The sequence below is a fragment of the Micropterus salmoides genome, unplaced genomic scaffold, assembly GCF_014851395.1.
Source record: "Micropterus salmoides isolate LMB-PRFRI ecotype aquatic unplaced genomic scaffold, ASM1485139v1 Ms_hic_scaffold_1, whole genome shotgun sequence".
Taxonomy (NCBI): domain Eukaryota; kingdom Metazoa; phylum Chordata; class Actinopteri; order Centrarchiformes; family Centrarchidae; genus Micropterus; species Micropterus salmoides.
This window is the reverse complement of record NW_024040040.1, coordinates 2,494,144-2,522,072: the sequence shown is the minus strand read 5'-3', so window position 1 is coordinate 2,522,072 and position 27,929 is coordinate 2,494,144. Positions and strand designations below refer to the sequence as shown.

The following is a 27,929-nucleotide window of genomic DNA, read 5'->3' as shown; positions in this document are numbered from 1 at the left end:
ATATATTTTTATTCAATAACAATATAACAAATATTCAATAAATGTTTGATTTTATTCACTTGAATCACTCATGAATTAGGACATCATTTTTTTATTTAATGTTTATTTTGTTGAAGGAAAAGGACTGAAAAAACTTTTACTTACTTTTACTCGTGCATATTTGTTGACAAAGATTTTATCGTAACCGTTTTGAATGTTCTGCCTTAGATTTCAGTTCAAGTCAAGTCATTTCATTTATAAATCACAATTTAGAACAACACGTTGACCGTAGGGCTGTACAGGTGACATAAAATACTTTTAGACCACTTTCTATATATTAATACATATAATACGAAACAGGACCCAGAAAAATACCAAAATATGTGACACAAATAAAAACTTATTTCTTAGCTGAAAATATGAAGTACGACTTATTTTGGAGTCTGTCACACAGTTTTGAACTGATCAGTGTCGAGCCAAGTTTTGCCCTCAGTACTTCAATCCTGTGTGAATGAATCGGCTCATCGAGCGTCTCTGCAGCTTCATTTACTTCTGTCAAATATACTCATGCAGCCCTTCATTCTGCCATTCGTCTGCTCAAGTAAACTCTATGCGTAGGTAACACGGCTTATTTTGGACTACAGGTATTATAAATTGCGGGCGTTGTGTCTCTCTCCATCACAGTGAAGAACTTTCACAACTTTCCCATTTGTGACTAACACCAGTTTCTTACTGTCAAAAATAGCGGCCGATCAAGCTTCAAACTGGCAGATCAATCGGTGCATCTCTAACAGAATTATTTCTCCCCTGTGTGGGTTCTCATGTGTTGTCTCAGACGTGACTTTTGTGTGAATCCTCTACCACAGACAGAACACCTGAAGGGTTTCTCCCCTGTGTGGACTCTCATGTGCTTGGACAAATTGCTTTTCTGACTGAAACTTGCCTTACAAACTGAGCATGTGAAAGGTTTTTCTCCTGTATGAACTCTTAAATGTGAGTTCAAGTGTGAACTTTCTATAAAACCTTTACCACAAACTGAACAACTGAATCGTTTCTCCCCTGTGTGGACAGCTAAGTGTCGTCTCAGATTTCCCTTATCTCCAAATCTTTTAGCACAGACTGAACAACTGAAGGGTTTCTCCCCTGTGTGGACTCTCATGTGCTTTACAACCTCTACTCTCCATGGAAAGGTTTTTTCACAAACTGAGCAGCTGAAACTTTTTCCTTCTGAATGAATTCTCATATGATTCAGTAAGGAGTTCTTACTGGGGTAACTTTTACCACAATCTGAACAACTAAAAGGTTTCTCCCCTGTGTGTGTTCTCATGTGCTTCACAAGATCTCCCGTCCATCGAAAATACTTATTACAAACTGAGCAGCTGAAACATTTTCTTTCTGAATGAATTCTCATATGATTCAATAAGGAGTTCTTACTGAAGTATCCTTTACCACAAACAGAACAACTGAAGGGTTTTTCCCCTGTGTGTGTTCTCATGTGCTTCACGAGATCTCCTGTCCATAGAAAAGTTTTTTTACAAACTAAGCAGGTGAAATGTTTCCCTTCTGAATGAAGCCTCATATGACTCCTTAAGGAGTTCTTATTGACATATCCTTTACCACAAACCGAGCAACTAAATTGTTTCTCCTCCGTTTGGACTCTGTTTTCTTCCTGCAGATGTTCTTTGTGACCAAAGCTTGTAGAACATTCAAAGGAGCTACTTGATGTTTTTCCAGTATTACATTCCACATCACTTACAGGTACTTCATAGTTTTGCAGAGGGTTTGAACCTGACTGAGGTTCTCTGGTCTCCTCCCAATCACAACTATCACCCGTCTCAGTCTCGTCATCAGTAGCTGGTTGTAAATGTGTATCCAGATCTGAATTCCTGGCTGGTTCTGGTCCTACACAGTCCTCTCCATCGGCTTCTGTTTTCAAATGCTCGGCATCCCTGTTCTCTTCAGTTTGATGAAGCTCTGAGGACTGAAAAACACCGCATCGATGATTTTTGAGCCGATAAGACCGAGTGAATCTTCTGCCACAAACACTGCAGATGTATCGTTTCTCTCCCGTGTGGAGCGCCATGTGTTGTGTCAGACTATCCCTTCGACTAAATGTTTTACTGCAAACTGAGCAACTAAATGGTTTATCTCCTGTGTGAAGTATCATGTGTCTTTTCAGCTTTGACTTATAGCGGAATCGTTTACCACACTCAGAGCAGCGCAATGATTTCTCACCAGTTTTACATTCACTGTTATTTTGCAGAGGGTTTGAACCTGACTGAAGTTCCTTTGTCTCCTTCCAATCACAACTCTCATCAGTCTCAGTTTCAGAGAAGACTGATGTCTTCTCATCAGTATCTGAATGTAAATGTGTGACTAGATCTGTGTTTCTGGCCGATTCTGGTCCTCCACAGTCCTCTCCATCAGCTTCTGTTTTCTGAGGTTTCCCTTCATCTTCTTCACTCTTCACAGGGACAGGAGTGAATGTTAACTTGGTGATATCAGCCTCCTCCAGTCCTTGAAGCTGCTCTCCCTCCTGACTGATCCAGACTTCCTCCTTTTCCTCTTTCATGTGTGGGGGCTCTGGTGGGTCCTCCTGGTCCAGACTGGGGCTCCACTCCTCTTTAATGTGTGGGGACTCTGGTGGGTCCTCCTGGTCCAGACACAAAGTCCATTCCTGCTGCTCAGGGGGAACCTCTTCTTTACTCAACAGCAGCCGAGTATCTGTGGGGAATATTGAAATACATAGACACATTTTAGAAAACTAACTTTCTAACATTTAAACCACTGCTAAACCACTACTTTCTTAGACATGTGGGAAAATATGTGGAGGTCATTCAAACTAAAACAAACTACAGCTATTATTGTGCCCTTTGCATTTGTCAAGGCAAAAATCAAGTGACTTAGATCAAGGAAACTGCAACTCTATGCTCATGTTATGTGGAGATTTTTAAACCCACTAGTCCTCATGTGTTTGGGGGGGTGGGGTGGGAGGCATTTGTTTCTAGATATTTAGTAATACATTTTATGTTGACATATGTGTGTTATTACATGGGGCCAATCAAGTTAAAGTTGGTACAACCAAAAGTCATCATACTAACTGTGCTTTAATAAAATGACCCTCCATGCAAATAAGACCATCTCTTGAAATAATCACGAACATATATTAGGGCTGTAACAGTTCTGAAACCGAGACCCAAACCGTGACACAAACGCCCACGGTCTTGAGTTGTGATTCCAAGGGACAGAACTGCGAGGCATGTGTTTCCCACACATAGACTTTCACAAAACCTGGACATGTGGATATTTTACAAGCAGGGACCAGGTAAAGCAACAATGAACACAAGTGCAGATGTCTTTCGCCACCACATTGGTTTTGATCATCTGATAGGTTACCTGATTAACAAACTGGGATGCGCCGCAGCTGCTGCAGTGTAAACAGATCTTGGGTGGAAAAATACAAAAAAAGAGAGTTTTGTTTCTTTTGGGCAACTTTATAAAACCAATAATACTGTCTTATAATGTCGTCGTCGTAAACTTTGTGCGACCAGCAAAAACCCCCGCAAACAATTCTACGGTTAATTAACTGAAGCATCTGATACAGCAGCACTGCAATGTGAAACTTGTAGAAAAAAAACTGACTGCTGAGCGTTAGGCCGCTACTCTCAGTGATGCATGCACTTGTCAGGAGAGAGGGGCGTTAAGCAACGCTATACTGCTTTTATAAATGCATGTGCAGAAAAACATCAGTTAAAAGTCGGAAGTGACTTGCTTTATTTTTATTTCCACCGGTGACGTTAAACGTTATATGTTTTGTAAATAAATATTCCTTGCTGCTCTTAAGAATATGCCAAACAAAATTTGGGATACTTGCTTTTTATATGTCCATAGGCTGCTTTGTATAGCATCATCTGGTTTGAAAGGCTGTTTTCAGTTAAGTGTTTAGATCAGTCTAAAAAACTGGTTGTCAGGAAAAGACTATGGTGACCACGAAGGAGCTGAGGTTAGTAAGGCAAATTAGGGATGCAAACTAGTTCTTTTAAGCAAACGATGGACCAATGGTTTGCATGTTTGTGTGTGGGAGACCCATTTTGGAGACACCTGTTTATGGCACCATGAGTTGCCATGTTGAACTTCCAGTGACCAGCATGAGGGAGTGTGAGAGCGATAACACCAAATTTAACACACCTGCTCCCTATTCACACCTGAGACCTGGTAACACTAACGAGAGGAGGGAAAATGACTAATTGGGCCCAATTGGACATTTTCTCTTAGGGGTGCACTCACTCAGTGGTTTAGACATTAATGGCTGTGTGATGTGTTGATTTTGAGGGGACAGCAAATTTACACAGTCATACAAGCTGTACAAGTTGTAGGAAAGTGTAATTTCTTCAGTGTTGTCACATGAAAATACATAATCAAATATTTACAAAAATGTGAGGGGTGTCCTCACTTTTGAGAGACACGAATATATATTTTTTTATTATTATCGCTATATAAACATATCTCATCAATCGTGTCTAATTTTTAATAATAAAGTGTAATAAGATTAAGACAATCGTCCATTATGCATTTTCACGATTGACAATCCAGAAGAACACAGTTAATGTACTGGATCAATAAGCAGTATCGTAAGAGCAGTAATACCGTTAATTTTTTTAACGATACCATGATCTACATACACATGATCAGCCAGTTCCCATAAGGAAAGATCAATCATCCAGTCCCCACTGGATTGTTACGTCATCCATTGTATGTCTCGAATAGCGTCCCAGCCTGTTTTTAAAACTCTTGTTGTTTTCTTTCCTGCCTTGTTCATTCTGATTTCTTGAATCACAACTCAAAGCTAAGCCAAACTAGCCAGCCTACTCAGTCAGCCACGGAACAGAAAACAATGTCCCAACACCCGCCCGCTAAGCCCGCCAGCTCGCATCGAATTCTGGATTCAGCAAAAGGAGTTATAGCAGGTTTGACAAACAACGCAGGCCAGACGCTCCTTCATACGCATCTTTGTGACACCAAAGCCATCCTCCTCTCACTAATGGACAACATCTCCAGAAGTTCTCGTATGACTCCTGATGGTGTGACAGAACCACATAAAGCTCAACACAGAAAAAAAAACAAGGGGCTGTTTGTGGATTTCTGACGCACCCCAGTTGTAATAAGAGGGAAGGGAGTAGAGATGGTGAACACCTGAAAGTTCCTCTGGGTGCAACTCAACAACGAACTGGAGTGGACAGACAACACATTGGCCCTCGACAGGAAAGGATAGAGTAGACTCTTCTTCCTGAGGAGGCTCAGGTCCTTTAATGAATGCACCAGACTGTAACTCCAAAATGATAATCAATTATTTTGTCTATATTGAGAGCACCATTATTTATCATGATTATTGATTTAGATTTTAGGAATTTTTATTGCACTTTCAAATTTAAACAAACAGGCAACTGCTTTCACATCCACGATGTGCTGCATTTCTGCCAATGTCCAAATCTTTGCATCAAAATAGTAGAATAGTATAATAGAAAGTCCACTGATTATGGCACGACACATTTAGATTTTGTTGATTTGGTAAACAGTGATTCTTAGATAAATGGTTCTTTTTTGTCTGTTTTAAGTTATTGTTGGTTTATGATCGGGACACAGGGTGTTTTGTTTGGAAAATTGACCGGATTCTCTCTGCCATTCAGTGTCTGACTTCCTGCCCATTTCCATCTGTTCCATCTTTATGCGGCTTCAATCAAAAATAGACTTGTGTATTCTTCGCGGAGCTAAGGCTGCGTGAACTCCCAAGTGACACATGCGGACTTGTGGACTTTGCTGTCTAGTGTAGCAGCAGGAGGGTTCGCGCGCAGCCAAATCAGCCCCTTGTTTGTAAGTTTAGGAAGCGCTTGATGTTTTCCATGAGCGGAGCACACATTTCAAACGGCGACATCGCAGTCGGTCATGTTCATTTAATTATGTGAAGCTAAAATCGTAAACGCCATCACTATTTGATTAATTGTGCAGCCCTTGGAGAAATAGAATGGATCCCATATTCTATTTGCAATTGTATACAGTGTGTAGGTATCGTAATGAGATGTTGACGGAATGATGACCTTAAGCAAAAATTTCACGGTTTCACAGTATCGCCTGTTTGGCGATTACAGCTCTAAAATGTGTTCTTTTGAATTGTCTGGGTAAAAAATCTCATCTTTTTTCCCACTGAACACATATTTTATTTTTTAGCAACAACATAAGACACTATGAGTTTTAGGATAGCCTTCTGAATCACTGAATTCAGCTGTTCACTTCCATGGCCACAGGTGCATAAATCAAGCATCGAGCCATGCAGCCTGCTTCCACAAACATTTGTGAAAGAATGGGTCCGATACCACAGCAACGGTATAACGGAACACTTTAGTGGTTTTGACTTTTTCCAAGACACTGAACCACAGTGGCTTCGCAATGAGTGTGTTAATGTGTATTATTTTCATTCGGATGTGCAGCGGGCACCTTAGCCTCTGACATCAGTGCGTGAATAGGTGAATGTGATGTGTAAAAGTTCTTTGAGTGGTCGCAAATACTAGAAAGGTGCTAAACAAATACAGACCATTTATCATCTACAGTTTTACCATCTTATCTTACTAGTTACTTTGGAGACTTTTGAACCAATGAACACCTGCAGTCGGACTGGATTCTCTGAAAGCACACGCTAGAGACACAGAGGTGTTTGAAATTCAGAGCCTCTAACCGATGTAATTTCCCTATTATTTATTTAATCCTGGTAATGTTGTTGTGTGTTCATGTACTTTCCCCTTGAAGTCAGAGCTAAAGTGCAATTTATACTTCTGCGTCAAATCTGCCTGACGTGCACCTCAAAAATGTAACTACACGTCGAGTCGATGCGGACCATAAGCACTGTGATTGGTCGGCTGGGTAGCCTCGCAATGCCTCCGAGCCGACTGGAAGTAACATTTACTAGGCTCTAACACAGTGAATCAATATATTTGCGCATTTACTCCTATACTTACTCCTGCGTAGGGTCTACGTGCGTACCTACGCCGTAGACCCTACGCAGGAGTATAAATGGGCCTTTACGGTCCGTGTCGACGTGTAGGTACATTTGGAGGAGGTGCCCATCAGGCGACGGCGTAGCATCTGCGTAGCCCCGTCACCTACGCCGTCTTTCTGACTCAAATCCGACGTAAATCGGACACACAGTGCCTTCAGACTCAACTTGAGACTAGTCCTCAAAAGACTTCAGACTCGACTCGGACTCGAGGTGCGGGACTCGTGAACAATGCTTATTTTTAGGAAACGTCTGATACGTAACACGTCATCTGCAACACGCGGCCACACGTGAGACAACGAACAGCGGCAGCTGCTGAGCCAGTCATCATAGCTTTAAAACTTCATACAACAAGACCCAAACAAAGAAGTGCTGAACGCAAAATAGGTTAGTAACCATGTTTAGCTCAGCATTGGCCATCTAACGTTAGCTTGCTTCTTGCTTTAGGTACGACCTACTGGAGGTTAACTCTTGTTTGTTATGAAAAGATGAATGAGCGTTTGTTTACTTGCCAAACTTGTGGTGGTCGATTAACGTAATCATTTACGTCGTCATTAATTGCATTGCACATCACATGGTTGTGCTCTGTAAGTGAAAAACAGGTTACAGTTACAGAATCCCTTCTAGCAAAGCAGTTTTATAATCAGCCTGCTTTGAATGGTTTGGTGAAACAACATTCATTATAACCACAAGAGACTTGAGACTTGGACTCTAGCTCAGAGACTTGAGACTTGAGACTCTAGCTCAGAGACTTGAGACTTGAGACTCTAGCTCAGAGACTTGAGACTTGGACTCTAGCTCAGAGACTTGAGACTCTAGCTCAGAGACTTGAGACTTGAGACTCTAGCTCAGAGACTTGAGACTTGAGACTCTAGCTCAGAGACTTGAGACTTGAGAATTGGACTCTAGCTCAGAGACTTGGACTCTAGCTCAGAGACTTGGACTCTAGCTCAGAGACTTGAGACTCTAGCTCAGAGACTTGAGACTCTAGCTCAGAGACTTGAGACTCTAGCTCAGAGACTTGAGACTCTAGCTCAGAGACTTGAGACTCTAGCTCAGAGACTTGAGACTTGGACTCTAGCTCAGAGACTTGAGACTTGGACTCTAGCTCAGAGACTTGAGACTTGGACTCTAGCTCAGAGACTTGAGACTTGGACTCTAGCTCAGAGACTTGAGACTCTAGCTCAGAGACTTGAGACTCTAGCTCAGAGACTTGAGACTCTAGCTCAGAGACTTGAGACTCTAGCTCAGAGACTTGAGACTCTAGCTCAGAGACTTGAGACTCTAGCTCAGAGACTTGAGACTTGAGACTCTAGCTCAGAGACTTGAGACTTGAGACTCTAGCTCAGAGACTTGAGACTTGAGAATTGGACTCTAGCTCAGAGACTTGGACTCTAGCTCAGAGACTTGGACTCTAGCTCAGAGACTTGAGACTCTAGCTCAGAGACTTGAGACTCTAGCTCAGAGACTTGAGACTTGGACTCTAGCTCAGAGACTTGAGACTTGGACTCTAGCTCAGAGACTTGAGACTTGGACTCTAGCTCAGAGACTTGAGACTCTAGCTCAGAGACTTGAGACTCTAGCTCAGAGACTTGAGACTTGAGACTCTAGCTCAGAGACTTGAGACTTGAGACTCTAGCTCAGAGACTTGAGACTTGAGACTCTAGCTCAGAGACTTGAGACTTGAGACTCTAGCTCAGAGACTTGAGACTTGAGACTCTAGCTCAGAGACTTGAGACTCTAGCTCAGAGACTTGAGACTTGAGACTCTAGCTCAGAGACTTGGACTCTAGCTCAGAGGCATCTCTGGCTCAACCTACCGAGGGCAGTTACAAACTCGCGTTGTGTGTGAACCCAGCATGACTGTATGTTACAAAGAGCAGAAACATCTCATTTAAAATATTCAGCCTAGTTCACATGACTGAGCCTCCAGTGAAAGATCAACGAAAGCCAACGTAACATGTCACAGAGTGGTATTAGTACTTTTACTGCAGTAAAGGCAGTTTCCAGTGAGAATAAGCAGTAAAGTGCACAAACCTGCTCTGTGTAACCGGACTTCAGGCTTGAAAACAGCGTCCAGTAGTTTGCGTTGTCCACAAAGTTCCTCCTCGTACTCTGCTATCGTTCTTTCAAACAGCTCAAATATCTCTTCAGCAGCCGCACTTAGTCGCTGCTGGACAAAAGCTCTCAGCGTTTGGACTTTAGACATGTTTACAACAGCTTTTCCTCCAGACACACTCCGTTACAGACACGCAGCTCACTCTGATAAAATACACACTGTGAGGCCGAGCTCCGGCTCCGGCTACTTCCTGCTAACAAGCTAACTTCCTTTAGCATTCTTGGCTAACAGGAGATGAGTCTGAGGTGAAACATCCCGAAAGTTTAAACAGAGTCCACTTAAACACGTTGATCCTCACATGCAGGCTCTGCTGCTGAACTCCGGCTGCATCTCACGGTGACAGAAAGGAAAATATTAGCATCTTAGCAACCGGAAGTTCACCTGCTTCCGGTAACAATTTACACTTTTTCAAATTAAAAGTCACCAAAGTTTTATTTACACGCTCTTATCTGTTTATTAAGAATTGATAATAGTAGAATAATGGTGGATTCTTTGCTGAAGTAAATATAGAAATACCACAAATTAAAGTAAAAAATACAGAAACGCATAATGTACAATACATTGTAATACAGCCAACTCTAAGTATAACTATGACAGTGTGTAATATTCTAGTGTTCACTGTTTAATCTGACGGCATCATATTACTCTTACAGGGCTGAAAGTTCTCCGGCACTGAATCAGAATTCTGCAACATGGTCCTTTTAGATTTTAAAAATATTCTTGCAAAAACAATTTAACTTTTCTTGTAGCAAGAATATGGCTGCATATATATTGTATTTATAAAGAAGACCTACTTTTTAATATAAAAAGTTGTTTGTTTTTGCGTTTGTTGTTTTGTTATACAGCAGATGATTTTAAAGATCAATTCAAAGACACTGTAACATTGAACTTGCAGGTCCTTTCAGTTCCTGCTTTGACCACTTTCAGCCACTAGATGTCCTGTAAACACAGACACGTCATATCAGGGACTGACAACAAGACTTTGATTCCTACAACTACAAACTGGACACATCTGGCAGAGGAAACGTTTGTTAATAAGAAGTCATCATCTAGTTATTTCTTCTAGCTTGATATACTCTGAAGTAGAAAACTAAAAAGAGACAGGAAGACTTGGACAGACCGTAACAAACATGAAACCCTCCTGGTTGGATCAGGAGTGAAATAACACGTGAGCTTCTAAATTAAGCTACAGCCATCGTTTTATCTCGATTAACTTATTCTTATTATGGTTAGAAGCCAAAATCCAAATTGTGATTCAAGTTCGCACAGCCCTAATCTGAGTACTGTATGGAAACCTCTGCTTTAAAAGACTTTTGATTTGAGAGAAAAAACACAAATACAGCACGAGCATTTTACCAATCAATTGTTCATGTTTTACCCACCGCAGGAATCATACCCCAGAACCGGGAACCTTTGGAGGAACCAACTGCATTTCCACCGCAGGGAACCAGGGTCTTAATTTATTTCCAGGGTCTTTATTTTAACCCCCTGAAAAAGGTCCCTGCTCAGGGGGCAGTACTTTCTGAAAGTACTGGTACTTTGGGAGGATGGGGCTTGCCTTGCCGTGAATTTCTGAATGGTGAAGCCCAGAGGCTGCTCACTTTAATTCAAGCATTTCAGGTGTTTTTTTCCCACCATTATTTGCAAACCAGTAAATCATAATCACCAGTCAAATAGCACACAGGTCTCGCCGATGGCCTGAGCTCGTCCATCAGTGTTATATTTATAGCTTGGAAATAGCAGCCAGCGTGCAGCAGTGTGTTGTAACGCTTAATACTGGGTCCAAACCAGAATCTGAATGCAAAGTACATTTTCACCTACATAATTTGCCGTGGTATATGTTGGTGCTTTAAAGTACACATGAACATAAATATAAATACATAAAAGGCAAAAGAACAAAAATTTACAAGTATACAAAATAATACCATAATACTATAGGAAAAAATAATGTCAAATAAAACAGGATAATTACAAGTATGTGCAGAAATTCTCAATTCAGCGTTAAGTGTTGTTCCAACATGGGGTCAGCAGTGTGTGTGTTTGAGGGGGGGCCATGAGTCGGTGTTAGTGGGGGCCCCGCCTCGTTAATGAGGCTAACTGCAGTCGGAAAGAAACTGTTTTTGTGGTGCAAAGTTTTTGGTCCTGATGGACCGCAGCCTCCTGCCAGAGGGGAGAGTCTGAAACAGTTTGTGTCCCGGGTGCGAGGAGTCAGCTGCGATCTTTCCTGCTCGCCTCAGAGTCCTGGAGGCGTACAGGTCCAGAAGAGAAGGAAGATTGCAGCCAATCACCTTCTCTGCAGAGCGAATGATGCGCTGCAGCCTGCCCTTGTCCCTGGCAGTGGCAGCAGCGTACCAGATGGTGATGGAGGAGGTGAGGATGGACTCATTTGTGACTCATTTATTGTTTAAAGTTTTCATCAGTCAGGATGTTTCTACAAGCAGCTGAAGACGGTCTCCTCCTCTCCAAAACAAATGGGCCAGTTGATTAAAGCAGGTAATAAAGCTCATTAAAAATCCTGTTCCTCCGACACTCAGGCGACATAGACGCGAGTCCTGCAGCTGATCTGCAGCTCCTGTCAGCTGGAAATGTTTTCATAACCTTCCAAACTGTCACATCATTATGGTTTGTGTTGCTTTCTCTGTGCTAGAGTTCTTCTAAGAACTTGATGGATTTATAGAGTTTGTCATTAAATTCTCTCTTCATTGCACTCCCACACAAAAAAGCTGTTGGTCAAGCTAAGCCTTTAGTTTTTCATTATATTCCAATGAAATTAGATATTCATTATAAATTCTGCTCACGGATCGTGGTTAATGAATAACGACGCATGGCCATCGCTTTTTCTTCAGCTGGTTAATTAGCCTAATTTTCGCAGGTCTTTAGACCACGGTGGGAACGCACACAACAATGGGCTGAAGGAACCTTTTAGTTCCTTGAAAAGCAGATCCTGGTATTAAAAGTACTTCTGGTGGAAAAGCGTCTAATGGGATCAATTCAAGACTGGGAGAGTCCATTCAATTAGAAATAAACTGTGTTGTTGTGAGGTAAGTCAAGTCAATTGTAAATCACAATTAAAACAACACATGTTGACTTCAGGGCTGTACACGTGGCGCAAAATAATTTTAGACCATTTTAAAATCAATGAATACAAGTAATACCATAAAGCACCCCGAGAACGACTAAATAATCTAAACCCAACTGAAAACAGAATGAAAATGATCAGGTGGCTTATTTTGTAGTCTGTCACACAGTTCTGAACTGATCAGTGTTGAGCCAAGTCTTGCCCTCAGTTCTTCAGTCCTGTTGGCTCAACAAGCATCTCTGCAGCTTCATTTACATACACTGCTCTAACCAGTACACTTGTGGTCTTTTAAAACATTAAGCTCAGTGAAACTTTTATCACAGCTGCTGCAACTAAATGATTTCTCTCTTGTGTGGGTTCTCATGTGTTGCGATAAATTGCTTCTGCTACTGAACCTTGCTTTGCAAACTGAACATGTGAAAGGTTTTTCTCCTGTATGAACTCTTAAGTGTTTAGTCAAAGTAGAGTTTTGTGTAAATATTTTACCACAGAAAGAACAACTGAAGGGCTTCTCTCCTGTGTGGATTCTCATATGTTTGGATAAAGTGTTTTTGAGACTGAAACTTGTTTGACAAACTGAACATGTGAAAGGTTTTTCTCCTGTATGAACTCTTAAGTGTTCGGTCAAAGTTGAGTTTTGTGTGAATATTTTACCACATACAGAACAACTGAAGGGTTTCTCACCTGTGTGGATTCTCATGTGTTTGGATAAAGTGCCTCTGTCACCGAAACGTTTTGTACAAACTGAACATGGGAAAGGTTTTTCTCCTGTGTGGATTATCATGTGTCTCTTCAGCTGTGAGTTTTGCCTGAACAGTTTACCACACTCAGAGCAACTAAATGATTTCTCACCAGTGTTACATTTAATATTATTTTGCAGAGGGTTTAAACCTGACTGAGGTTCCCTGGTCTCATGCCAATTACAACTGTCATCAGTCTCAGGTTCAGAGCAGTCTGACATTTTGTCATCAGTATCTAGTTGTAAATGTCTATCACAGTCTGTCACATCTTCTTCACTCTTCACAGGGACAGGAGTGAATGTGAACTTGATGATATCAGCCTCCTTCAGCCCTCGTAACTGCTCTCCGTCCCGACTGATCCAGAGTTCCTCCTGTTCCTCTTTAATGTGTGGCGGCTCTGTTGGGTCCTCCTGGTCCAGACCGGAGATCCACTCCTCTTTAATGTGTGGCGGCTCTGGTGGGTCCTCCTGGTCCCGACTGGGGCTCCATTCCTGTTGCTTAGTGGGAACCGCTTCTTCACTCACCAACAGCAGCTGGACGTCTGTGGAGAATAATGAAATACATACAAAAACTTTCTGTTAACATTTAAACCAGTGACACCACTACTTTCTTAAAAATGTGGGAAAATGATGCACACTTTGTATACACATATGTGGAAGGAGGGCTTGGTGAAAATTAGGAAAAGGATCATTATCAAATGTGTCAATAACAAAATTGGGCATTTTTTCCTCAACATGACTTGATCTAAAAGCCTATCACACAGCAGAACAGACATTGGATGTCCTCTGGAAAAGAGGGGGAAAACCAAGGTGGAATCAAGGGCCACGAAAGCCACTGGTGGAAGTGAAGACAATCACAACTCTGATGATAGGCTCGTCCACACGCGGCACACCTGCTGCTGAAAAATGGAATCGCAGGTGGGAAGATCCAAAACACGATATCTGTGTTTTTTGGCAACTTTATAAAACTCTGCTGCTGGTGGAGAAAATCAACTAAGCAGAGAGGGAGAGAGAAACAGAGAGACGAGGGGCAAGCAGGTGTGTCTGAAGCAGAGGTGTAGGTGTGGAAAAGAGAACTGAAGGGAAAAGCATAGTGAGCAGATTCGAGTAGTGAATAAAACTAAAGCACTAAAATAAGGTGGAGAATGTGGTAAAATTAAAATTGTGAAATAAGAAACAACCTTATAGAAAGTAAACATATATCCCTCCTGTTTGGCTGTGTTCTGTTTGTTCATACAACTGTATTCTTCTCCCTCCTTTTAACTCTGATTTTGATTAACTTTGATTTTTGCTGATTTCCTCATGCTCTGGCCTTTTTGCGGACGGTAGCTCTCCTGGTATGCAGTCCAGGGCTGTTTGCTGCATGTTGTCCAACTTCCGTCTCTCTTCAGCTGCTATCCAACAAAGGCAAAAAGCCCCAAAAATAGCCTTAAATTATTATAATCATTACTTCACATCCTTAAGGTTTTCCCTGTTTCCATCTCTGTATAAACACTTTTATATTACAAGCTGTATTACAATTACAATTGTTCATATTACAATTCCTTGTATGTGTAAAACACTACTTGGCAGTAAAGCTCCTTCTGATTCTGATTCCTCTGGTTTAAACATCAGTGTGATTTATGTGCACTACCTGTCTATTACCAGTTTTCATAACACATGTACACATTATGTTAATGCACAACCTGTCAACATGACAGTTTCTGACCAATGTACACCGGCTGACTACAGTATTATATTATACTATTTTTACCTGCGTGATTTTCTTTTCATGAACATGTTTTATGGGCCCAGAACAGAGTTTCATTGACTGATTCATCACTGCTGTTTATATGACAATAAACTACCTCTCTTATTATAGTGGAGCTGGTTTCCAGCAGTTTACCGTGAGAATAAGCAGTAAAGTGTACAAACCTGCTTCAGGCTTGAAAACAGCGTCCAGTAGTTTGCGTTGTCCACAAAGTTCCTCCTCGTTCTCCACTTTAGACATTTTTACTGATTCACAGCAGCTTTTCCTCCAGACTGTTTCCAGCTAGCAAGCTAAGCTAACTGCATTAGCTTCGTAGGACAGCGGGAGATAATTCAGATGTTAAACATGTTCAGATAAAGGGAACAGCACAGAGTCTATTCAGACAGCTCTATCTGGACATTTGGACATTTGGGCTCCGTGAAAAATACAGTTTGGTCTCTATGGAAGCTGCTCCGACTGTGAGGCCGAGCTCCGGCTCCGGCTACTTCCTGCTAACAAGCTAACTTCCTTTAGCATTCTTGGCTAACAGGAGGTGAGTCTGAGGTGAAACATCCCGAAAGTTTAAACAGAGTCCACTTAAACACGTTGATCCTCACTTACAGGCTCATTGTCTGTTCGAAACGGGCCATTTTGCCAATATCGACCTGCAGAGCCAGAGAGCCTCTGTACGCATGCGCCACCAGTTTATTGAGATGCTCCCAAACATCAACCGAACCTACATTTTAATATTAAGAATTTAAAAAACATGTTACTTTTGTTTCTTTGTTTGCAAAGACTGCACACATGAAAAACAAAATGTAGCCTACAATAATTTTTATCTATTAAAAATGTCACCATTTGTAAATGATATAATGAATCAGCGTTTGTGGGAAATGCTGAAAGAAAGGCAATGTGACTTTATTTTTACAGCACAATTTATCCTCCAGAGCAGTTTAATGTGCTTTACAGGTTACACAAACAAACATAGTGTAAACAATACTGTGCAAAGCAACAGGAAATCAGAGACTCTTGTGCTCATCACATCCATCTGTATTCATGACCCTTTGGGGGCTCCACAGTCCCAGCCAGAAGAGGGGTTTGATGTGCCATCAAAGCTCTTTTGAAGAAGCGCAAAGAAAGGGGCAACTTTGATGACAGTAGACACAGTGGTCTGTCAGTTACTTACTGTCAGTTCAGTTCAATTCAATTCAATTTTTATTGTTATACCTTGTGGGGAAATTCTATATTATATAATCTATATATTCTATAACAATAGGGCTAAAAACTGAAAACAAGCATACATGACACATTACAGAGTACATCATCTATTTGTCCATCCGAAAGTCCTCAAACAGTTGAAATGGTAGCCTCACCACTACAGGGTGCTTCTGAGCAGTGTAGTCAGCAGCTCAAGCTCGGTGCGATTTAGGGCATTAATTGCTGTAGATGCAAAGTAAAATTTGAATCTGTTGGTTTTTACCCTGGGGAACCTGTATCTTCCACTGAGGGGCTAAGATCTGCTTAATTCCCTTCTAGACAGCAGTACAAGAATGAGTGAGGCATGGTGGAGGTTCCTTGCAGGTTTGGGGCTGAATTAATGCTGAGAAGTACAGGCAGATACTTACCCATCATGCAGTACCATCAGGGAGGCATCTGATTGGGCCCAGATTTATTCTGCAGCATGACGACAACAAACATAGAGCAAAAGTCATTAACAACTATCTTCAGCTTAAAGAATAACAAATAGTCCTAGAAGTGATGGTGTGGCCCTCACAGAGCCCTGATCTCAACATCATCCAGTCTGTCTGGGATTAAGAGAGAGAAGCAGCGGGGGACTGCAGGGAGTTCTCCAACATGTTTGGGTCAAACTACCTGCAGAGGTCCTTCAATAACCATGTTCAGGTGTACCTAGAAGAACTGATGCTGTGGTCCCATCAGATATTGATCTGATTTTAGATTTTGACTTTACAGCATCTTTTTGCAGATGACAGAGGGTAAATTTGTACAGTTTTAAAAAGTACAAAAGTGCAGACAGGCATTAGAATTTTCCGTCTTTAAAGGTAAAATCAAATAGGTTTCCCCAGGTCAGGATCGTTTGCTGAGCTAAACCAAAGAGACGGTTGGTGACTCTCCGAAACAACTGTGGTGGAAATTGTATATTTCCTTGTGAAGAAATTAACAAATACATTAGTTACAACAAACAGTTTTCTTTGTGATATTTATTGAAACAAGTGCGAGTGATTCGGTTGAAGGGCAGAAGGGGGATTAAAGAGTCCAAGAAAAACAGGCTAAACATTGAAAGCTAGAGAATAAATGTAGAGTCTATGAGAAAACACCTTCTCAGCCGTGAGCCACGGTTTAAACTCACTTCTCATGGAAAAGCAGCATGCATGAGCCAAAATCTCACAGATGTTAATTATATAAAACACCGGTACACTTAGTGGAAAATATTACACCACATAAGACATATATGGGATTATTGAAAGTCAAACTCTTCCTCTCTTAGTCTGCTTGGTAGGTGGAAGCGCTCTGTGGTCCGTCTCCTAGGTAACCCATGATAAGGATAATCTTCATCTTGTTGAGTGGCTGGCTCTCTTTAGAAAGTGTAGCATGTGACTCGCAGGACACACAACAGGACTTACGTATTGGATCTGTTTGTAAATACAACAGAATCTTAATTTGTTAAGCTTGAGAAAAGGAAAAGTCTACTAGCTGCTAATTACATTCAGGCAGTGTAGTGAAAGAAAACATGCTTTGTGTCATTTTTACTTTACTTCCTGCATTTTGATTAAATACAGTTGGATCTTTTACAAATATTTGCTGCAGATGATCTATAAACTACTTACAGTTATGACTTATTATATCCATAACTATTTGGTTTTCCAAGTGATGAATCAACACACCTAATTAAAGCATTACACATTTTATTAGTAACTGGTTTACAAAAAGTTTACTACAATTCATAAATCAGCTGAAATAAAAAAAGAATGAACACCTGATTGTAGGAAACACCTGAAACAAAATATTCTTTATTCACTGGAACATTTCTGATGGGGAAAAATGTACAGACTGTAATGGCCTGGTCAGAAGGAGCTGCTCTGCAGAGAAACCTGTTTGTTAATGATAACGGTGTGTTCCAGTTGGAACGACCCCTTAAGACGCATCAGATTCAGAAACTTGGGAGAACTGCACTACCTCTAGCTTCTTGATCCAAGATGGCAGCTCCGTGTACAAACAGTTAGGGAAAGCTGTAGTTTATACTGTGTATCAGCATTTCTGTGTATTAGTACCTCATAGAGAATGCGGTACACAAAGTAGTGTCTGTGGACATGTTGCTAATGTGTTTAATATGAGTATGTACTGCATAATGTGTTTGTTTTTTTACCGGTGTTGGTAACAATGGTTAGCCTGACTAGTTGTCAGCAACGGCTGGCTGAGCGAGGTTTTCTGACTTGTAACTGGAAGCCGGTCAACTCGGCCGGACGTCATTCCCAGCACTTCCGAGGTAAATGGAAGGAGGCATAAACCATCATGGCGCAGGAGAGCGAGCTCCCTGCGCCACCCTCTTAACAACCATAGCTGCCTATAAATAGTGATTGAAATGGCCTTTATTAATATTAATACTAATGACTGCATGAAAATAAGGATGACAAACTCTGACAGAAAAGCTAATAAATAAATTTAACACAGCGTGACACTGACGTTCTTTTTGGTTTGAAGCAACAAAAATGATGATGTTAGGTGGATGAAGCGCGGACATACACGCGATGCTTGTGCACCGGAGCTCCACCCCTTCATAATCGATCTGCAGACAATCGCATCCCTCCTGAGTGGTGACGGTGGTGGAGGGGGACACATGCACTGAAGGATCCAGGTCCATAATTTGGATCCCTAATTTGAAAAGAGTGTAAAATAAATACGTCCTTTTACGTAATTTGTCCTGTTGACATATTTATGAGAATACATTTAACTGCATGCAAGTATTGACTGCAGGTCAAATTAAATGTAATTCCTGATTTAACTGTGCAACATACTTGAGGCGTTCTTTTGCATAAACAGATCTCTGTTTGTGTTTATTATCCTAAATCACGGTTGTTTTTGTGTGTAATCAGGATATCTCATTTTTAAATAAACTAAAATCATGTTTTTTTTATTTGCGCACCTCAGGGATAATCAAAAGGGGGTTTGTTTATTTGTTTAAGTAGAAAATGAACTAATATATATAATTATATTATCAAAATCATCACGGTGAAGTCATTTCCTCCGCGGTAATATGTTGGGGCTCAAAAGCGCAGTATCCAGTATTACCACATTTTTCTGCATTTTCATCATTGAAGTAATTTGGTAACATATAGCAGAGTAAGGCCCCGTCCACACTGCTCCGTTTTAGTTTACAAACAGAGAATTAAAACGATTACGATCTCCGTCCACACCAGCAAATGACTGAAAACGCACAGCTATTGGCCGTTCAGGTGCACTGGGCATGCGCGTGCCGGTGTAAACATGAAGCAGATTCCGTAGTTATAGAAGATTTGGTGAAAGAATAAAGAAATGCAGACAAAGAATCACACCAGTTTTTTTTTTGCATGCACCAATAACGAGCTGAATGTAACACGGGACTGTGGCGGCAGAAAACAGACTGGGAGTCGTCGCAAAGTAAACGGCGACATGCACAGTACAAGTGTAGGCAGGTAAGTCTTATTTGCACGATACAGAATATTTTAATAAAAATACCAAGTCAAAAACCTTTTAAGACCCAATCAGAGAGCCGAGCGTCTGCGTCATTGTTTCTAAAGTCCTCCGTTTTGGCCCGTCTTCACTAAAACGCCCTCCGGAGTTTTGAAACGCAAAACGTGGGTCGGCAGCGTTTCCAAACTTCTCTGTTTTAGTGTGGACGGGAGGTGCAAACGTAGCAAAAGGTCTCCGTTTAAAAAGAAAAACGCAGTACGGGGGCCTAAGAGTGTCTCACCTCGCTGCACAGCGAGCCGCTAACAGCAGCTTTATGGTCAGAGCAAGCTAGCTGCTGGGTGCTAGTCAACAATCGTTACCTTCAGGGCCTGTCTATCAAGTCAATTTACACGCCGCAGCAACGTGCACACACACTGGTACGGAACAGAATAGGATGTCCACCACTAACCACTGTGCTGAAGTAACGTTAAAATTAAATTTCTACAGAAGGCAACATGAAAAACAGTTGCAGGCATCAGACACACTAAGCTCGTTAGTGAGCTTTAAATGAGGCTTTCTCTCGACTGTACAACATTAATCCAACATCGCCGAGCCTGCTAGCCACATTAGCCGCACAATATGCTAACGGCAAGTTAGCTAACCTTTAAAATAAACACGTCAACACTTACAGCTTCCAAGTTTGAAGTCAGGTCACGTACAGCAATCCGTCCTTGAACCGTTACAGAACTCTTTACAGTTATTATGGAACTTTTGAAGCACTAACTTAATAATTTAATGCGCACTGAAGTGTAATGTATGTGTGTGGCTGACACTAGTCTGTTACTGTCTGTGCTGCTGTGTGCATGATATGAACCATTATGTGGCACAACATGCATCTAAATTGACCAATACAAAATTGGAGACCAGAGCCAATCAGTCTCACATTTCCAATGTTGTACCAGCCAATCAACTGGTGGACTGTTCCTCCCCTGTGTGGGTTCTCATGTGTTGTCTCAGACGTGACTTTTGCGCAAATCCTCTACCACAGACAGAACACCTGAAGGGTTTCTCCCCTGTGTGGGTTTTCATATGGGTGGACAAATTGCTTTTCTGACTGAAACTCGACTTACAAACTGAGCATGTGAAAGGTTTTTCTCCTGTATGAACTCTTAAATGTGAGGTCAAAGTTGAGCTTTCTATAAAACCTTTACCACAAACTGAACAACTGAATCGTTTCTCCCCTGTGTGGACAGCTAAGTGTCGTCTCAGATTTCCCTTATCTCCAAATCTTTTATCACAGACTGAACAACTGAAGGGTTTCTCCCCTGTGTGGATTCTCATGTGTTTTACAACCTCTACTCTCCATGGAAAGTTTTTTTACAAACTGAGCAGCTGAAACATTTTCCTTCTGAATGAAGTCTCATATGAGTCAATAAGGAGTTCTTACTGGGGTATCTTTTACCACAAACAGAACAACTGAAGGGTTTCTCCCCTGTGTGTGTTCTCATGTGATTCATAACCTCCACGTTACCTTGAAAAGTTTTTTTACAAACTGAGCAGCTGAAACGTTTTCCTTCTGAATGAAGTCTCATGTGAGTCAATAAGGAGTTCTTCCTGGGATATCCTTTACCACAAACAGAACAACTGAAGGGTTTCTCCCCTGTGTGTGTTCTCATGTGCTTTACAACATCTCCTCTCCATCGAAATGTTTTTTTACAAACGGAGCAGCTGAAACATTTTTCTTCTGAATGAAGTCTCATATGACTCCTTAGGGAGTTCTTCTTGTAGTAGCCTTTGCCACAAACTGAGCAACTAACAGCTCTTCTGTTTGGATTCCATTGTGTTTTTGCAGATGTCCCTCATGGCCAAAGCTTGTAGAATATTCAGAGGCGCTACTTGATGTTTTTCTGTTATTGCATTCCACATCATCCTGGTTCCTGGCTGGTCCTGGTCCTCCACAGTCCCTTCCGTCAGCTTCTGTTTTCTTCTGTTCAGTTAATCTTTGATGAAGCTCTGAGGACTGACGACCAACACATAGATGGTTTTTGAGCTGATAAGACCAAGTGAATCTTCTGCCACAAACACTGCAGATGTATCGTTTCTCCCCCGTGTGGAGCGCCATGTGGTGTGTCAGATTTACCCTCTGATTAAATCTTTTACTGCAAACTGAGCAACTAAAGGGTTTGTCTCCTGTATGAATTCTCATGTGTCTCTTTAGCTTTGAGTTATAACGGAATCGTTTACCACACTCAGAGCAGCTAAATGATTTCTCACCAGTGTTACATCCACTGTTATTTTGCAGAGGGTTTGAACCTGACTGAGGCTCCTTGATCTCCTTCCAATCACAACTGTCATCAGTCTCAGGTTCAGAGGAGTGTGATGTCTTGTCATCAGTCGCTGTTTGTAAATGTCTATCTGGATCTACATTTCTGTCTGGTTCTGGTTCCCCACAGTCCTCTCCATCAGCTTCTGTCTTCATCTGTTCAGTGAGTCTTTGATGAAGCTGTGAGGACTGAGGTTTCTCTTCATCGTCTTCTTCACTCTTCACAAGAACAGGAGTGAATGTGAACTTGATGATATCAGCCTCCTCCAGCCCTTGAAGCTGCTCTCCCTCCTGACGGGTACAGAGTTCCTCCTGTTCCTCTTTAATATGTGTGGGTGATTGTGGGTCCTCCTGGTCCAGACTTGGGCTTGACTCCTCTTTTATGTGTGGGGGCTCTGGTGGGTCCTCCTGGTCCAGACTTGGGCTTGACTCCTCTTTTATGTGTGGGGGCTCTGGTGGGTCCTCCTGGTCCAGACTGGGGCTCCACTCCTCCTTTATGTGTGGGGGCTCTGGTGGGTCCTCCTGGTCCAGACTGGGGCTCCACTCCTCCTTTATGTGTGGGGGCTCTGGGGGGTCCTCCTGGTCCAGACTGGGGCGCCACTCCTGCTGCTCAGGGGGAACCTCTTCTTTACTCACCAACAGCAGCTGGACGTCTGTGGAGAATAATGAAATACATACAAATTTTAGTAATCAGTAGCAGTGGTTAACACTTAAATTACTGTCACCACTACTTGATATGATACACATTTTGTACAACATATTTTGTAATTCAAACTAAAACAAAACTACAAGACTATCATGCGCTCTGCATTTCTTCGGGGGAAAAATAAAATGATGCAACCAAGACAGCTGCGACTCCATGCTCATGTTTTGTGTATATGTAAATCCACTAGTCCTGAGTTCAGATAAATTTCTCAGCCGAAGATAGAAAAATCATTTTGGACCATTATTATTACCATATCTGTTCTATAAAGCCATGGAAGCTAATAAAAAACAACACAAAAAAAAGAAGTCTACTGGGGAGGAACTACAACCATTAGATCTGGGAAATGCAATTTTGTTAGTTTTATTGCTCTCCACAATGATTTTATAGGAAAACCTGTTAATATGACCTCAGAATCATTGTAGAAAGGATTGTTCATATTTGCAATTTATGTCTTAATTTACAGCTTTTGACATTTATCTGTAGAAATTATAATTAACTAAATAGGCAACACGTAAGTACCAGCATATTTATTCACTCCCTTCTACATTAAGCATTTCATTTGTACATTGAAATCCAAAAGAAACGTCTCCTCATTAGCTTAAAAGGACTAGTTTGCATCCCTTATATGCTTTACTAATCTCAGCTCCTCCATGGTCACCACCTTCCTTTTCCTAACCAAACTTTTTATACACTCATCTGAAAACTAAAATTCACTAAAGGGTTGTGCTATAACAATCAACTTTGCATTTTTGCAATTATCTCAAAACAGCTTCGTTTAGAGCAGGCTTGGCTGATCTTCTCTATTTTCATAGCGACTGATCATGGCTACTTCAGATCACCAATTGGCGATAGGATTGCCAGGGGGCGGGGTTACATTGCACAAAGTCAGTGAAATTCCAGCATGGAAGAAACAGGCTTATTAGCTTTGAGAGAAACATCTGTAAATGCAGAGTGCAGCGTTTCCTACATAATTACCGTGCAACTGTGGTACCGCTCACTCGCACGTGCGGGGGATTGAAATTAATAGCAGCTATGTACAGCGTGCTAATCTCGACAACCCAGCTTGCTCCATGCATGCTTGCTTATATCTTACTTGAAGGTGGGTCTCCGACACTGACGGCATTGTGTTAAGAAAATAGCTAGACTAACTTCTTCGAGTTAACTTGAATGCATTAATTTTTCTATAACGTTATATAGACAGCTCCTTTTCAATGTCTTTGTGTGTGAGAGAGAGAGAAAGAGAGTCTTAACAGAATTAACATCCAATTTTACATAAATGCTCATATATCAAAGCTATTGTGACCCAAACTTGGACCATCTGTTTGGATTCTCAGTCCGAGTTTTGCTGAGCAATCCTGGGATATTGTTCCACTAAGGGGCGCCACACATGTGAAAAGTTTATACCACGTAATTCCCTGTGTAGGTCACAGGGTGTCTGTTAATAAAAGTCTGTTTCCCTACTGGGAGAACGAAGGCAGTAAGTGTTAACAAACATCTCCCCTGGTGCTTCAGACTGCGGTCTGGAAGTTCCGCAGGAAAGCTAACAGTGAAGTTTTGGCTGCTACATAACATTAGCTAAATATATAGGAAGTGACGTTAATTAGCTGCATATCATTACAACCTACTGGTCCAGTGCTGAGAACATTAGGTACAAGCCTAGACTTAAGACAAAAGCAGGGCCTGACAATAACAATGGTCCAATGGCCCGGGGCCAGTACAAAGATCAGGTCAGTGCAGAAACAATACTGACAAATACATTTTATCGCATTAGAAACTCAACATCCTGCAGCTTTTTTGCAACTCTTGGTGTGCACCATTGGCCAATCAAGAGTTGAAGTATTTGAACACCCTGCTATTTTGCAAGTTCTCCCACTTAGAAATCATGGAGGGGTCTGAAATTGTCATCGTAGGTGCATGTCCACTGTGAGAGACATAATCTAAAATAAAAATCCAGAAATCACAATGTATGATTTTTTAACTATTTATTTGTATGATACAGCTGCAAATAAGTATTTGAACACCTGTCTATCAGCTAGAATTCTGACTCTCAAAGACCTGTTAGTCTGCCTTCAAAATGTCCACCTCCACTCCATTTATTATCCTAAATTAGATGCACCTGTTTGAGGTCGTTAGCTGCATAAAGACACCTGTCCACCCCATACAATCAGTAAGAATCCAACTACTAACATGGCCAAGACCAAAGAGCTGTCCAAAGACACTAGAGACAAAATTGTACACCTCCACAAGGCTGGAAAGGGCTACGGGGAAATTGCCAAGCAGCTTGGTGAAAAAAGGTCCACTGTTGGAGCAATCAGTAGAAAATGGAAGAAGCTAAACATGACTGTCAATCTCCCTCGGACTGGGGCTCCATGCAAGATCTCACCTCGTGGGGTCTCAATGATCCTAAGAAAGGTGAGAAATCAGCCCAGAACTACACGGGAGGAGCCGGTCAATGACCTGAAAAGAGCTGGGACCACCGTTTCCAAGGTTACTGTTGGTAATACACTAAGACGTCATGGTTTGAAATCACGCATGGCACGGAAGGTTCCCCTGCTTAAACCAGCACATGTCAAGGCCCGTCTTCAGTTTGCCAATGACCATTTGGATGATCCAGAGGAGTCATGGGAGAAAGTCATGTGGTCAGATGAGACCAAAATAGAACTTTTTGGTCATAATTCCACTAACCGTGTTTGGAGGAAGAAGAATGATGAGCACCATCCCAAGAACACCATCCCTACTGTGAAGTATGGGGGTGGTAGCATCATGCTTTGGGGGTGTTTTTCTGCACATGGGACAGGGCGACTGCACTGTATTAAGGAGAGGATGACCGGGGCCATGGATTGCCAGATTTTGGGGAACGACCTCCTTCCCTCAGTTAGAGCATTGAAGATGGGTCGAGGCCGGGTCTTCCAACGTGACAATGACCCGAAGCACACAGCCAGGATAACCAAGGAGCGGCTCTGTAAGAAGCATATCAAGGTTCTGGCGTGGCCTAGCCAGTCTCCAGACCTAAACCCAATAGAGAATCTTTGGAGGGAGCTCAAACTCCGTGTTTCTCAGCGACAGCCCAGAAACCTGACTGATCTAGAGAAGATCTGTGTGGAGGAGTGGGCCAAAATCCCTCCTGCAGTGTGTGCAAACCTGCTGAAAAACTACAGGAAACATTTGACCTCTGTAATTGCAAACAAAGGCTACTGTACCAAATATTAACATTGATTTTCTCAGGTGTTCAAATACTTATTTGCAGCTGTATCATACAAATAAATATGGATTTTTTTTTTTTTAGATTCTGTCTCTCACAGTGGACATGCACCTACGATGACAATTTCAGACCCCTCCATGATTTCTAAGTGGGAGAACTTGCAAAATAGCAGGGTGTTCAAATACTTATTTTCCTCACTGTATCTCCAATGTCAATCAAGTAGGAACCTCCAGGTCTAATAAAGTGAAGCCATGCGGACGTAATTTAAACCTTCATTAACAGCCAGCAGGGGGCGACTCCTCTGGTAGCAAAAAGAAGTCTGGTTCCATTATAAATAGTTTAACAGTGGGGCTGATTTATCACCTCAGTAAACACTTTCATAATGAGTTTATGGTGTCAGACATTAGTTTTAAATCTTTAGTAAAAACGTACTGCTGATAGAGAAAGACAGGACTGAGACACTGAAGTTCAGGCATTAGGCTAGCAGATAACGGTGTTCTCTGGGAATCTAATATGTCTACAGAACTCACTGTCTCCACAGATTAAAGTGCAAATACATAAAACCATTAGATTTCAACGTTGCATTGAAGTGTAAACATCAACAGCTTTAGACCAGTTAAAGACAACCTTGTAGGGAAATGCAGAGAAATAAATATCGTGGACAGGAACGTTTCATCAGATTTGTGTTCGTAGTCTGTATGCTGTTAACAGTCTTCCCTGACCGGGCTACATAAACAATACTGTGTAAGTCTTAATGAGTCTCCAAGAACTTCTTCATCACACCTGCCTCACTTTATTTTCCTTACAGTACTTTCTTGAGTATTCCCATTCTCTGTTAATTTATTCTTTTACTATCAGATATAACAGAGAAACTCTGACAGGAACATTTTACTGCACTGTGAGTACTTTTACTGTCATACTGTAAGTACATGTTGCTGATAATACTCACATACTTTTACTGAAGGAAGGTTTGAATGCAGGACTTTTACTCGCAGTGGAGTATTTTCACAGAGTGGTATTAGTACTTTTACTGCAGTAAAGGCAGTTTACAGTGAGAATAAGCAGTAAAGTGTACAAACCTGCTCCAGGCTTGAAAACAGCGTCCAGTAGTTTGCGTTGTCCACAAAGTTCCTCCTCGTTCTCCACTTTAGACATTTTTACTGATTCACAGCAGCTTTTCCTCCAGACTGTTTCCAGCTAGCAAGCTAAGCTAACTGCATTAGCTTCGTAGGACACGGGAGATAATTCAGATGTTAAACATGTTCAGATAAAGGGAACAGCACAGAGTCTATTCAGACAGCTCTATCTGGACATTTGGACATTTGGGCTCCGTGAAAAACACAGTTTGGTCTCTATGGAAGCTGCTCCGACTGTGAGGCCGAGCTCCGGCTCCGGCTACTTCCTGCTAACAAGCTAACTCCTTTAGCATTCTTGGCTAACAGGAGATGAGTCTGAGGTGAAACATCCCGAAAGTTTAAACAGAGTCCACTTAAACACGTTGATCCTCACATGCAGGCTCTGCTGCTGAACTCCGGCTGCATCTTACGGTAACGGAAAAGTTAGCATGTTAGCAACCGGAAGTAATGTTACACCTACTACAACTTTTTTGCTGATTTTCAAAATAAATGTGACCAAAGGGAAGAAATACCTAGATCCTCAAATTAAGTAAATATACCACTAAGTATAATAAAAGTAAAATACACAAAACTTAATGTCAGAAAAAAAACATTATTATACATATGAATGTAAAAATTAGTACAATTAGATGTGAAATACTAACAGTAAAGTGAGGTGAGCTTTAGTCTTTGGGTTAAGTGTGTGAGACATGGATGTGGAGGTATTATCTCTTCACTCTGTGGTCCCATCTGCCAGGCAGTAGAGGAGAAGTGTAAAGCTGATGATACATGGAGCAACTTTTAGAGCAATGGTGCTGGGCAATGTTCCTGTCAATGGTAATGAGTAAAGATTACTACCGTAATCACCCTCCCCGCACCAACACTGTCCGTTCAAAACATAGTCGGACTTGCCACCAGCAACATTGCTCAAAAAGTTGCCCCGTGTATCATCAGTTTAATTTATAAATCTGAAGTACCTTATATCATCCTGGGCCCAAAGAAACCCTCTATCACAGGATGAAATGACTACAGGACATGGCCTTGAATTCTGTGGTCAGGAAATCCTGTGAGAGACTGGTGTTGACTCACCTGAAGGACTTCACAGGCCTGCTGGACCCCTTAAAAGTTTTCCCACCAAGCAAACAGGCCAGAATCAGAATCCAAAGCCAGGTATGTGTACACATATGAGGAATCTGACTCCATCTGCCTCGACCGGGAACTAC

At 41.6% G+C, this 27,929-nt stretch overlaps 2 protein-coding genes and 1 pseudogene across 6 annotated transcripts; 1 reads left to right on the top strand and 2 right to left on the bottom strand.

Annotated features, from left to right (window-relative positions):
* Positions 1–27,929, top strand: part of LOC119887775 — an 878,746-nt pseudogene that overhangs the window by 518,980 nt on the left and 331,837 nt on the right.
* On the bottom strand, positions 116–26,757 carry LOC119899304 (oocyte zinc finger protein XlCOF22-like). 2 transcript variants are annotated; one of them, XM_038713927.1, is made up of 3 exons: positions 26,726–26,757; positions 9,064–9,133; positions 143–2,703 (listed from the first exon to the last, which is right to left on the bottom strand). In XM_038713927.1, the coding sequence occupies exons 1-3, from the start codon at positions 26,744–26,746 to the stop codon at positions 776–778; spliced, it is 2,019 nt and encodes a 672-aa protein (XP_038569855.1). In that variant the 5' UTR covers positions 26,747–26,757; the 3' UTR covers positions 143–775. The 2 variants fall into 2 exon arrangements, with proteins under 2 accessions (XP_038569786.1, XP_038569855.1); XM_038713858.1 differs by lacking the exon at positions 26,726–26,757 and having other exon boundaries at positions 116–2,703; positions 9,064–9,500.
* LOC119908440 (gastrula zinc finger protein XlCGF8.2DB-like) lies at positions 10,831–26,768 on the bottom strand. 4 transcript variants are annotated; one of them, XM_038726163.1, is made up of 3 exons: positions 14,878–15,363; positions 14,244–14,357; positions 10,831–13,505 (listed from the first exon to the last, which is right to left on the bottom strand). In XM_038726163.1, the coding sequence occupies exons 1-3, from the start codon at positions 14,951–14,953 to the stop codon at positions 12,490–12,492; spliced, it is 1,206 nt and encodes a 401-aa protein (XP_038582091.1). In that variant the 5' UTR covers positions 14,954–15,363; the 3' UTR covers positions 10,831–12,489. The 4 variants fall into 4 exon arrangements, with proteins under 4 accessions (XP_038582091.1, XP_038582170.1, XP_038582258.1 ...); XM_038726242.1 differs by having other exon boundaries at positions 14,244–14,354; XM_038726330.1 differs by lacking the exons at positions 14,244–14,357; positions 14,878–15,363 and adding an exon at positions 26,671–26,768.